The sequence below is a fragment of the Pseudorca crassidens genome, chromosome 18 (assembly GCF_039906515.1).
Source record: "Pseudorca crassidens isolate mPseCra1 chromosome 18, mPseCra1.hap1, whole genome shotgun sequence".
NCBI lineage: Eukaryota > Metazoa > Chordata > Mammalia > Artiodactyla > Delphinidae > Pseudorca > Pseudorca crassidens.
In genome coordinates this window covers 76,295,985-76,308,143 of record NC_090313.1, presented here as the reverse complement: position 1 = coordinate 76,308,143, position 12,159 = coordinate 76,295,985, and the positions used below count along the sequence as shown (strand labels likewise).

General features: G+C 51.2%; 1 protein-coding gene across 1 annotated transcript; it reads right to left on the bottom strand.

The window, feature by feature from the left end:
* Positions 1-5,351: 5,351 nt before the first annotated feature.
* Positions 5,352-11,759, bottom strand: SHISA2 (shisa family member 2). Its single transcript, XM_067713698.1, has 2 exons — positions 10,485-11,759; positions 5,352-7,546 (listed from the first exon to the last, which is right to left on the bottom strand). Exons 1-2 carry the CDS (start codon positions 10,813-10,815, stop codon positions 6,993-6,995), a joined length of 885 nt encoding a protein of 294 aa, XP_067569799.1. The 5' UTR covers positions 10,816-11,759; the 3' UTR covers positions 5,352-6,992.
* Positions 11,760-12,159: the final 400 nt, after the last annotated feature.

The window sequence follows — 12,159 nt, the reverse complement described above, 5'->3', positions numbered from 1 at the left end:
GCCTCCTTGTGTCCCCCCAGGCACCAGTCCACAGGTGCCCCCTCTCTGAGCATGACAGGTCTTCAAGCTTCTAGATTCCAACACCCCAACTTCTTCCCTGCGGTTTGGCCCTGGGGTAGTAACTGCTTCGGGCAGGTAATGACACTCTCTCTCTCTCTGTCACCTCAGCGTCCCCTTTTGCGGTTCCAGGCCTCTCGCACCTGTTTAACCAATATTCACACAAATTCTCTCTGTTAAAAATAACTGGTGTGACAATGGCCATATCTACTAAGGCAAATGTACAAATGTATCTTACGACATAGCAATTCTACTCCTGGAATCCCACCCAAGGGAACTGAGTGCTTATGTTTCCCAAAAGGCATGTTTAAAAATGTCCCTAACTTCATATTTCTAACACCTGCAAACTGAAAATAACCCGAGTGTCCATCAATAGTAGAGTCAATAAAAAATTACAGTACATTCCTAGGGTTGAGTACTACACAGCAGTGAAAAAGAAAAATACAGCCCCATTCAACACTGGTCATAACATTGAGACACAAAGGAGTACATACTCTGTGATTCCATTCATACAAAGTTCCACACGAGGCAAAGCTACTCTATGGTGACAGAGCACTCTTCTTCCAAGGGCGCTATCAAGTGGATTTTTTCTCTCTCTTGATCTGGGGGATGGTTCACTGTGATGTACGTTTAAGATGCATGCGCTCTGCAGTGTGGAGGGTACAATTCAGTAAAAAATTAAAAATAAAATGTTTCAGTCCAGCTTCCGGACTGAAGCCTGACTGCTTCAAAGCGATAGCAAGTGGCAGAGTAGGAAAGCCTGGTAGGAACCGCCAAGCCTAGTAGAGACACGGGAGGAGAGAGCGCCTGGGATTTCACAAAGCAACAGTGGCACAGAAATAAGGGAGGCTCTCAGGGCACAAAGAGTGGGACCGTCTCCAGGGTCGGAGAAAGCCAGTTCCGTACAAGTCTGCTGGGCGACCCCAAGACACAAGAAATGTAGACTAACCTAGGTAAAATTCATTAGTTGTTGAAACAAAAATAAGGGAACTCTCCTAAGCTAGTTCTCTTATAAGGAGCTATGTATATATACACATATATATTTGACATATTTTGTCAATATAAATTATATATTTCTCTATATTGAGGTTAAAAATATCTGACGTTATATGTGTATCATAAAAACCTATTGGATGCCACCAGCTCTGTGCGATGCTACTTCCTATGTCCCCACACCAACCCTAGGAGGTGGGTGTTAATCCCCTTTTACAGAATTCACACCGAGGTTCCGAGCCTGGAGAGCCCTCCTCCAAGGCCACACCACCGGTGGTAGCGATGGGTTCGAACTTGGGTCCATCCATCTCCAGCAGGGTTAGACAGAACCAGTTACATCTGCGACAGGGAAAGCTGAGCACTGCAAACAAACTCCAGTTTCAAAATACCAGTCAAGGGCCGAGAGCGGAGTCATGCATGAGATAGCCTCATGTAATAATCATTCCTGTTTCCAATTTCCCTGGGCGCCTTCTGGACACATATGTGTACACACATGTGGCAGTCTTATATACATGTTACAGATGGCGATCAGTCTTCTATGGCTGTTATGTCTACTGAGTAAATAATGTCTTGTGTAACCCATGATTTTTCTAAATGGAAAGACCTGCACTTCAAGATGGTTGAAATTAAGATGCCGGTTTTATGCTTAAAATCAATCTGAAGGCTGCCATCATAAAGTTTTTACCCCTTTTTTTCCTCTCTCGTTTAAAAGTTTGGTTTTTTTTAAACACGAATTCTGTATTTCTTGTTCTTGATTTGAATCTATGTCCTTCAATTCTGGGGTATAAGTGTTGAAGACATTCAACTGTGAAAAGTGAAATGACCATCACAGCCAACGCCTTACATAAGACTTTGGAATTTTATCTCAAAGTGATTCTGTCGTGGTGCTGTGGGTTATAGTTAAGATTCAAAAATACCTAACATTTTAGACAGCAGGGACTGTTTTTCTAGGGTTTTATTTTTCCGTTTTTCACTGATAAATGATTCTACCCAGAGGAACAGAGGATAAAGGGAAGCCAATGCAGACCACTGCAGGACACGTATTTGCCCAGTGTATTGCCATGATTTGCAGGAAAGGGCGTTAACTCTGTCGTCTTTCACTTACCCCCTTCAAGGCCCTTGAATCACAATAACATCCGAGTTTTGAATTAAGAAAAAAATTTCAGAAGTCAAAGAAATTTTCTATGTAAGTATTTTGGAATGAACGGGCTGATGAAAATAGCTCCTCTCTGGCTCTTAAAAAAGAGAGAAGGCGAAGGATGGAGCTGTCCTCTGGGCTCTACCATCTGAGAACGGGAAGAAAAGGAGGATTCAGGTTGATGATGAGTGGGGTTCTCACTCGCATGCGCGATCCATTCCCTCCTTGCAGTATTCAGGCTGCTCCTCTAAAAATGCAAGGGCTCTGAAAGTGGAGCCCAAAGGGCGTGCCCTCCCCAGCGGCCAGGTTCCGACCCACTTCCGGGCTCCCAGGCCCTTCTCTGGGCAGGCAGGTCCCAGGGCGTCCGCACCCTTCCCTGGGTTGTTAAAGCTCCTGCTGCCACCCGCTCTGGGTCTGGAAGATTCCTCCACTCAAGATGATGCAGCTTCCTCGGGCGCTGTGATTCTGCTCCTGTTCAAGGGGCAGAGGACATAAGCAAAACAGGGAAGTGATCACATTTTAAAAGCTCCTATCCAAGCGCTAATCAGGCCCAACCTTGCTTAGCTCTCGAGATCAGATGAGATCGGGCGCGTTCAGGGTGGTATACAGACTTCCAGACTTAGAGAAGGAACTTAAGGTTACGGGTGTTGGTGGCAGAGGTGAGGACAGTTAGGGAGTTTGGGATTGACAGGTACACGCTGCTACATTTAAAGTGGAGATGGTTCTACAGGGACCTACTGCAGAGCACAGGGAGCTCTGCTGAATATTACGTAACAACCTAAATGAAAAAGGATACATGTATACGTATAACTAAATCACTCTGCTGTACACCTGAAAGTATCACAACATTGTTAATCAACCATACTCCAATATAAAATAAAAAGTTCAAAACAAAAATGTTATGTAAGCAAAAGACTGCTGTGCATCTGCAGGAAACACCTGGTTCACCGGGCAGCAACTCAGCAAGTCCAGCAGGGCGGGCAGGTGCCCGGGATGCTTGCTTTCTGTCCTGATGACTGACAGGGTCGGTCTGGCTTCTGGGTCCGCAAAACCCCTCTTCCCAGGTCTGCCCCCCTGACCCCAGGCACAGGCTGGGAGTAGATGGACAGTGGGATCAAACACCCAGGACTCCCGTTAGTGCCGCAGTTCTGACAGGCTAGAGGAGGGCCAGGCTAAGTTCCTGGGAAGTCACAATGTTAAAAGTCCATTAAAGAGAACCAAACCAAGCGCCTTTTAGGCGCTTAGGAAGGTCACGCAACTAAAAGCAAGCAGCCGTGCGTTAGCTTACACCACGTTCATGAACAGCTGAGGGAGTGTGGGCTGGGAAGACGTTATGCAAGCAAAAGACTGCTGCGAATCTGCAAGAAACACCGAAAAAGCCTGGGAGAGAAAAAGGGGGGACGAAGTGTGATCGCTGTTACTAGGTAGGGGCCACCCAAGGAGAGAGCGGGGTGTTCAAACCTTCTGACCCCCAACTGTAGCGCCATTTAAACTCTTCTCCCCGCGTCCAGTCCCTTCGTGAACATCTGCCCGATCTGCCTCGCCAACCCCGTTCTCACCTTCGTGGGTTCCTCAGGAAATGCTTCTGGAGGAAACTTAAATCCTAACTTGTGACAAAACACGGAGAAAATCCAAGTCACAGAATTCATGGAATAAAACAGTGCCATCTTGAAAAAAAACGAGCTCAAGGTAAATTTAATAGATGGACTATGTCCTCGGTCTCTCCTCCAGGAGGCTAATCGCAAGAGGAAGGCTGGCTTGAAGCTGAGCATCGCAGAGTAAACACGCCGGGAAAATGCATTTATTTGTCTTAATGGTCTTCTCGCCACTTCGGATGTTGATATTCTTGTTAAATTTTAACTTTCCCAGCGGCAGCAGAAGTGATAGGAGATGCCGAGTTTCCGGGCTCTTAGGTGGACACAAAGAACTGGTTCATTCTTCCTTGCAATCAAAGGGTCTGACTTTCCTACACAAGGGATACAAAGTGCCCCCGCACCCCGAACCATCATGAACCAACCGACACTGAAGGCTTCCATACAGAAGACGTGCAGCAGCAAACCACTTTCTATCTCCACGTGCTCCTTTCGTTTTTCCAACAGTTTACAATATTTCTACGGGGTGCATGTTACACCTTACAGGCTCTGATTTCCTGACAGTAAGGAAGGTATACCGAAACCACGTATTTGAACGTTCTTACTTTGTCACCTAAACGTCTCCAGTTCTGATGAAAACTGAAGAGATCTGAGGTTGCTTCTAGGGATGTTACATGTTTTGGAAAGACCAAGTAGCATTCACTAAGTGAAAAACTCATTTCTTTTATTAAAGTGCACTTTTGCTTGAATCACGATATTGAAACGAAGTTACACTTAGACAGTCTCGTAAGGAGAAGCGAGCACTCTCCATCCCTGTGTTTAGAAAGGGCTGCTGAGAACGCCGCAGGGGAGACTCTAGCACCGGGAAAGAGTGGACTAGATTGGGGACTGGTGAACCACGGCCTGATGGCCAAATCTGGCACGCTGGGTTTGCACAGCCCTAGAGCTTAGAATGGTTTTTACATTTTGAAATAGCTGGGGGAAAAAAAAATCAAAAGTAGAATATTTTGTGACATGTGAAAATTATATGAAATTCAAATTTCAGTGTCCAGCCATCAGGTTTTATTGGAACGCAGCCAGGCTCATTCATGTACCTTCTGTGGCCGCTTCTGTGCTGTAGCGGCAGAGCTGAGTCGTTTCAGACACAACGTGCAAAGGCTAAAATATTTACCCTCCGGCTCTTCACTGAAAAAAAAAGTTTGCCAATCCCAGGTTGGGTGATCTCTAAGGCCCCTTTCACCTCCAAATTCCTAAGCACTTTACTTCCTTAGATAAGCTGGACTCCTCCATCAGAGATAATGTACAGAACACACGTTAGCCTGCTAATATAATGACCCCAAAAGAACTGTTTGTTTTGCGCTGTCGGCGTTTCCCATAGAGCACATAAAATACCCACTGACTCAGAACATACTATCGACTTCACAGATATCAATCACTTTTAAAGGTAGGCTCTTGGTTCTAGAAGGCAATGTTTATGACTTTTAGCAATTTCCCCCTATTAACAGGTTTAACAGACCATCTGAAAAATTACCAAGTAGAATGAAAATGAAAAAACCCAACTCCTCTAGGAATTCATGCCATAAAACATTTATTAATAAGTAAAATGATTTTCCCCTGCCTTTGGCTATTAAAAGATTTGACGGGGTATCTTTGTTGATACCAATTGCCAACAATGGTTTTACGTTTTTCAGTCATGAGATAGACAGAGATACAGACAGGTGATAGAAAAGGTAGACAGACCATAGACAGATGGCCATAGACACAGATATAAATATGTGTAGAAGACCATACCTTACAACCGTTTAATTACAAATCTTGGTTTTGCTAGCAGTTGGAAATTAACTTCAACTTACTTCTTGTAAGGGAACAATACACAAATAAATTCACTTGAATTTCATAATTCAGAAGACTGGTAATGAATACAGTGCTTGTTGAGGACTAAAAGAGAGAGGAAAACAAGAACTAACTTTCTGGGGAAGAAAGGCAATATCTCTTTGAAAAGCTCTTCTCAACTTGATAGTCTCTCTTGCCTGAAAAACAAGACATTTTGATAACGACAGTATAAAAAGCCTACGATTTGCGAAGTAAATCGAATCTGCGGTTTAAATTTCATCCCAAGTCTCAGGTTTGGGCTGAGGAGCGATATTAAGTCTCTCTCTCTCTGCAAGCGTTTCTTTGAGCTTTTCTAGGGAAGACAAGAAAATGTTTTATCAGATCTAGGCAGAAAGGCTGACGTTCATTTATAACAACAGTAATTACCGGCACTCAGTACTATATGGACACGGAGGTCTGAACACCAAACAGAGTGAAACGCCAAACCACACCACACAGCAAAATGAAGAGTCATCTGGAGAAGCGGCAGGTGATAGTTTATGATTTCAATATGAAAACACTTTATTACTCTTCTCAGATGTCAATGTAAAGTCAGAAATTTAAAAGATACAATCGAGAAGGGGCTGAATGGTTTTATTACTACACCATCACTCTACTTCAAGATTAAAATAATCCCAGAGTTCTGAAATGTCATCAGTTAAGTAACTATACAATTTCTTTCAGCCTCTTTTTAATGTAGGAAATCACTTTGTAATAAGATCTCTACACAAGGTAAAAAAGCACAAAATAGTCCCCCAAAAAGCACAAAAATAAACAATATATATATATCTTTTTACAATGAATTAAGGTGTGTCTGGGAAATACTGAGATCAAGGACTAACCTCAGAGTCCAGATTGGTTTCCTTTTATAAGAATTGTGCTCTTCGCATCCCCCCTAAAATTCTGGATACTTATTAGAAACTGGCCCAGGTAAAAGGGAGGGAACAACTATTCTGATCTTGTACCAATACAATAAAAAATAAAAAAGAAGTAACAGTAACGAAATAATAAAAACAATCAGTTTACAAAATTCTTCTGACAGCCACACCTCAAGGGCACTTAAGGGCGCACATGTGTCACACAACCACTGGCGACCACACAGCCATCTCCAGGGGATGCTCTTCTCCATCATAAATCAATCATGCACTGGGATGAAACATGTCCAGAAACGCTCATTTGGAGAAAGATGTTTTCATACAGTTTGGGGGCAAAGCAAGCCATCCAACAGAATTGTGCCACAAACACCAGCGATACGCTGGGACTTCCACGTTGAGAATCCTTCCCAAGCCCACGGCTTCTGCCTTCCTCTGTCTGGTACCGGACCCCGGCCTCACCTTGCGTTACACAGTCACGGCTGGGTACATCTTCTGTTCGCTGTTAGTGTGAGGGAAGGGGGCCTGTATCTGCCTGTAGCCCGTCTGCAGCCCGTCCAGGAACGGCGGCACCGGGGTCATAGGCACCGAGTCGTGCTGCACCGTGTACCCCACGAAGGGGGGATGCAGGTACTGCCCCTGGTGGGGCACAATCTGGGTGGCCTGCTGACAGTTGAGCACGGAGAAGTTTGTGGGCATGTTGACGTATACATTGTTCATGGTGCCTTCGGGCAAACAACAGTTGGTCTGCGACCTGGTCGGGGGCCCCCGGGCCCCCGAGTTGGCGCTGGAGCTGGAGCTGGCGGCCGTGCTGGACTGGCGGGAAGAGGAACCTCGGGAGGTGCTGGCGCTGGGGATCATGGGGATGGTCTCCACCATGCGGGGCCCCCCCGGGGCCCGGCTCTGCTGGGGCTCCTGCTTGGGCCGCAGGCATCTGCAGCAGCAGGCGGCCACCAGGGACCCCAAGATGATGAAGGCGACAAACACCGACCCGACGATAAGGAAGGGCACATAGATGGGGACTGAAGAAAAGGAGAGAGACATACTGTGATGACTTCCTGTAAGGATGCAGTAAAAATCAGGGATGGGCAGCGGAGATGGATAAATGAACAACGCTGGTACCCAGAAGCCAGGAACCTGGGCCAGGCCCGGTGTGTGCGCTTATCGGCCGCACACAGGAAGCACCGTCCTTTATCAAGTGCTTAGGGATGGGGAGGAGGGCGCAGTAGGGCCTGCCTACTGCAGGCAGGCAGCGGGGATCAGCCCCCAAAGCAAAGCTGTTAACACTGACAGCTAGACTCACCAACTGCAACGCTCATGGAGGCAAATACCCAATTTGGCAAAAATATGAGTTTACCGGTTTAAGACTCTTCTAAAATCCCTAGAGTAACGGAACTGCCCACATTTCAGTCTACCCTAACAGTTTGTAGGGTCTGCACAGAAACGAGTTGAAATTACTTCAAAGTCTTTTCTCCCCCCAGAAAATTATTTACATTTCTCGTAAACCTCTTTGAACTTTTTTTCGCAGGTTCTTGTTTCATAGGCAGATAAATCAAAAATTTCGGGCAGACCCTAGTCACAGCCATTTCCGAAAAGAGTCTGTAAGATACAGAGGTCAAAGACGGGTTTAAAAAAAAAAAAAAAAAAAAAAAAAGCCCTCCACACACACTTAGCTGAAGGCTGGTCCCTGGAATGTGCGCCTGGCTGGGGGGAGGCTGTCCAGGCAGCAGGAGGACAAGGCTTGACATCTGTTCCAGAAAGAGCCCACAGTGAGCCGAGGCCCCAGGCAGGACCACGTGGCTGGGGCGGAGCTGTCAGGTCTGGAGTTAGGACACTGGATTCCGTGTGAAGAACCACAGGGAAAAGCCCGCAGAGCAAAAGGCAACGGGCATCCTACTTAACGAGGGAGGTTTATTCCAGAAAAGAAAACTGTCAAGATAAAAATAGACACTTTACTAAAATCAGTAGCGAACTCCAGTTTCCAATTCTTTTACTTAAAAAGATCTTTGGGGTGCCGTGGGCCTAGCACTACCGAGTTTCAGAAGCTGGACACACTGGCTGATGGGGACCGAGAATCAGGAGGGAGGGGTCTGTGGAATCCCACCCTAGATGACCAAGAACCCATGTCTTTCGACGCGTTCCTGCCCATCTCCTTGACTACTCGATTAGACGCCACGCGAGGACAGGGATTGGTCCCGCTGGTCTTGGCAAAGGGCAGTGCCAGCACGTGGTCCAGGGAGACGCTCAGCTCTCCCTCGCCTGAAGTCACACACACGCAACGCCCTCTGTCCGCTAGGGCAGCAGCCGTTCTAATCACGCTCCTTGGACAGAACCGATATTCCTGCAGTCAGTGTTTCTAGAACATAGTACCACACGGAGCCATGGAGAAATGATGCCTTGTAAGTAAACATACCTTATCAAGTATGTAACCAAAGGCTGACGATTGAAGGCTTCATTTTCTAAATTAAAGATACCAGCCTTATATGTTATCAAATAAACAAATAACAGTTAGAAAGAAAAACAAAAAAAACACCCCCAAAGCAGTCTAAGTCCATATAATGAGTTTGGGGGAGAAATCACTGTTCTCTTTCCAGGATTTTAATTGGAAGAGTAAATAACTCAGGGCAGAGAAGGCAGTGTTCCTGGAAGCCCTCGGCTCTGCTTAATTAGACATGCGCTGTCCTTCTTGAGTGCAGAATTTTTAGGAAAAAAGATTCAAAAGTGGAATTTAGAAAGCATCCCCACATACCACGGCATCTTGAGAAGTCGGCTGCCTACTGATTTGTCCACAGTCATCCCAACTTCTAGGAGGCCGGCAAAAGCCCAACTTGGCACACACAGAGAAGGCAGTCAAGCAGTGTGCCCATGGCTCGTCCCCCCAGGTTTATTCGGGAGGCCACACACCCCGCTATGCTGCGCTAAGACGACTCCTCTTCTGGAATTCCCCTCCCTTCTCCTCTTCAGAGTCAAGGCAGCAGCCGACCAGTAGGAGTAGCTAATAAAATGCGTGACTGCAAAGGGAAGGACTGAAACGAGCCGCCTCTCAGCAGCCCCAGCCAGCTCTGTGAACAGGGACCAGCGGGGCCCTGGCTCAGGCGGCTGGAACGCTGGGCTGGGGTGCGGGGGAGATAGTATTAATATAACAGTTCTCTCCTTCTCATAACGGGCGGAGACGCCCCTCCGGGCCATGTGTGCCCTTCCACCTCCACCCGGACCACATCCTCCCTCCCAAACACATTATGGGATAGGCCCTCAAGAGAAGGGTCTGGGAGACTGGTGACAAGCGGAGGCAGTAGAACCTACCCAATGCTTTCACGCATTTGTTTCTCCAACTCTAACTTGGGCAATCTGAAAAAATACAGCTAAAGAATCAAGGCCACAAAGAGCAGGGATGGCACGGCTCTGATGTCACACCTTCCGAGTCCGACGTGGTAAGGAGGCCAGGGTGGGGGAGGTGCATCTTAGGGAGGGGTAGACTCTCCCCCGGGGCCTGGTAGAGCCCATCACCCTCGGGAAGACCCAAGGAGCGGCCTTCCCTCCGAGGAGCCCTCGGGTTCCCCGGCCAGCCCTCTCGCTAGGAGGCGCCGCCGAAACATGACCCCGTCCTCGGACTTAGACCCATAGAGACAGGAGACCCGGGAGGGGGCACGGAGACCCCTGGTTAGGAGGCACGTGGGGCTGGCTGCGGCCCGCCATGCTTTGGATGTTAGGGTTATTTCCGGAAAACCCAAGCCAAGCCGCTCTTTAGCTGACAGATGGGGAAACTGAGGCCCAGGGCGCTGAACCGCTGTCCCGTTCCACACAAGGTAAAGGCTGCGCCGGGACGCAGGCATCGCCTCCCGCTCCAAGCCCCTTTCCTGAAATGGCAGGCTCCGAATTCCCTCCCCCTCTCCAGGCTGCCGGGTCCCGCCGGCGAGGCAGAGCCCTTTCCTCCCCTCTCTGCTCGCCCGGCCCGCCTACCTGCCGAACCGTCGGGGCCGTCTTTGTCCGCGCGGCCGGGCTCGCCGGCGCCCTGCTGGCGGTCGTTGTCGCAGCCGCCCTGGTCCAGGCGCGCCTCGGCGCTGGAGCAGCAGTAGCGCAGCGCGCAGCTGCCGCAGCAGATGGTGGCGTCGCCGCCGTCGAAGCGCTCGGGGCACTGGAAGCCGATGCGCCAGACGCCCTGCGCGTCCATCCAGCCGTGGCAGTACTCGCCGCTGGCCCGCGCCCCCGCCGCCAGCAGCGCGGCCAGCAGCAGCCGCAGGAGCGAAGCGGCGTCCCGGGAGGAGGCGGCCGGGCGGCGTCCGCCCCACATGGCACCACCCTGGGCGCGGGCGGCGCGTCTCCAGAGGGCGCAGGGCCGACTCCGGGAGGTGGCGGCCCGGCGCCCCGGTCCCGGCGGTGCTGAGGCCGGGACCTCTGCGCTGAGTGTCCCTTCCGCGGCGCCTTCCGCGCGGGCCCCCGCCCCCCCCGCCGCGACGTCCGGGAGCTAAGCCATGCCCTCCCTCGGCCGGCGGCCCGGCCCCAGCAGGAGCTGCCTGTAACTCGTGGGCACTCGCCGATGGAGCTCTCCGGGTGCGACTCAGAGGGCCCCCGGGGCTGCCTTTCCGCAGCCCCCGGAGGCTTCACCCGCGACAGGACCCTCCCCGTGCATCCCCGAGGGGACGCTCGCTCGGGCCGGAGGACCGCTGGGCGCGCCGCTTCGGACCCGGAGCCAGGGCGCTGCCGCACAGTTTAAGCCTCGGGGTCCTGCGCGCTAGTCGTGGCGCGTCTCCTGGCTTTATTCCCCCCTCGGGCGGCTTGAAGAGGCCAAGGCGGCGGGCAGCAGGCACAGAGCTCCGGGCAGCAAGTGCAGCGGCCGGCGGCGCTCAGCCTCCTGCGCTCCGAACTCGGTCCGCATGGCTCCGGCCGCGCCGCCCGGGCCGCCCCCTGGGTGCAGCCACCACGTTCCGCTCCGCGGGCCGGACGGTCGATCCTCCCGGCGCACGCGGGCGTCCGGATCGCGGACGAGAACCGACGCGCCCTGCCGGGGTCCCGGGAGCCAGCCGCGGCTGCTGCTGGGCGCGGGTCCAGGCAGGCGGCTCGCCCTGCTCCCCTCCTCTGCTCTCCGGCCTCGGCGCGCTCCGTCTGGCTCCCCCTCCCCCCCCCCCCCGCCGCTGCGCCCTGGGGAGGTGCGCACCGCTGGACGCCTCCCACGGAAGTTTCGGCCCCCGGGGCTGCGGAACAAGCCGATCGCAGCAGCTGCCCACCCACCCGCGCGCCCGACCCCCGACTCGCCCGCCGCGCCGCGCTCTTAAGAGGAGCTGGCGCCGCGGGCGCGCATGCGCGCTGGGGCCGCCCCGCCCTCGCCGCCCCAGGGGCCGCGAGCCCTTCACTTTCGGGCTGGAACGGCCGCGGGCCGTGGGCTGCCGGGTAGAAAGGGCGCGGGAGACAACGGCGCTCGAGCTAACACAGCAACAGCAGTAACGGCAATAGGGGCCAACTCAACTTGCTCATTGCAGGTCTTAGGCGGCATTCACAGTTCGGATTCTCACAACTTCCCAAAGAAGGATGATAACTGCGCTCCATTTACAGACGCTGAAGTTGCCACTTAGACTCACTGTCCTTCCAGTTCCCAGCCCGATGTCCAGGCCACGGCCGGTCACTGGCCTGGGGCTGC

Excerpts from the sequence above, each read along its gene's own strand:
- SHISA2 (XM_067713698.1), bottom strand. The coding sequence starts at position 10,815 with ATGTGGGGCGGACGCCGCCCGGCCGCCTCCTCCCGGGACGCCGCTTCG. Across the intron at positions 7,547-10,484 it reads CGGCCCCGACGGTTCGGCAG|TCCCCATCTATGTGCCCTTC; the intron begins GTAGGCGGGCCG and ends CCTTTTCTTCAG.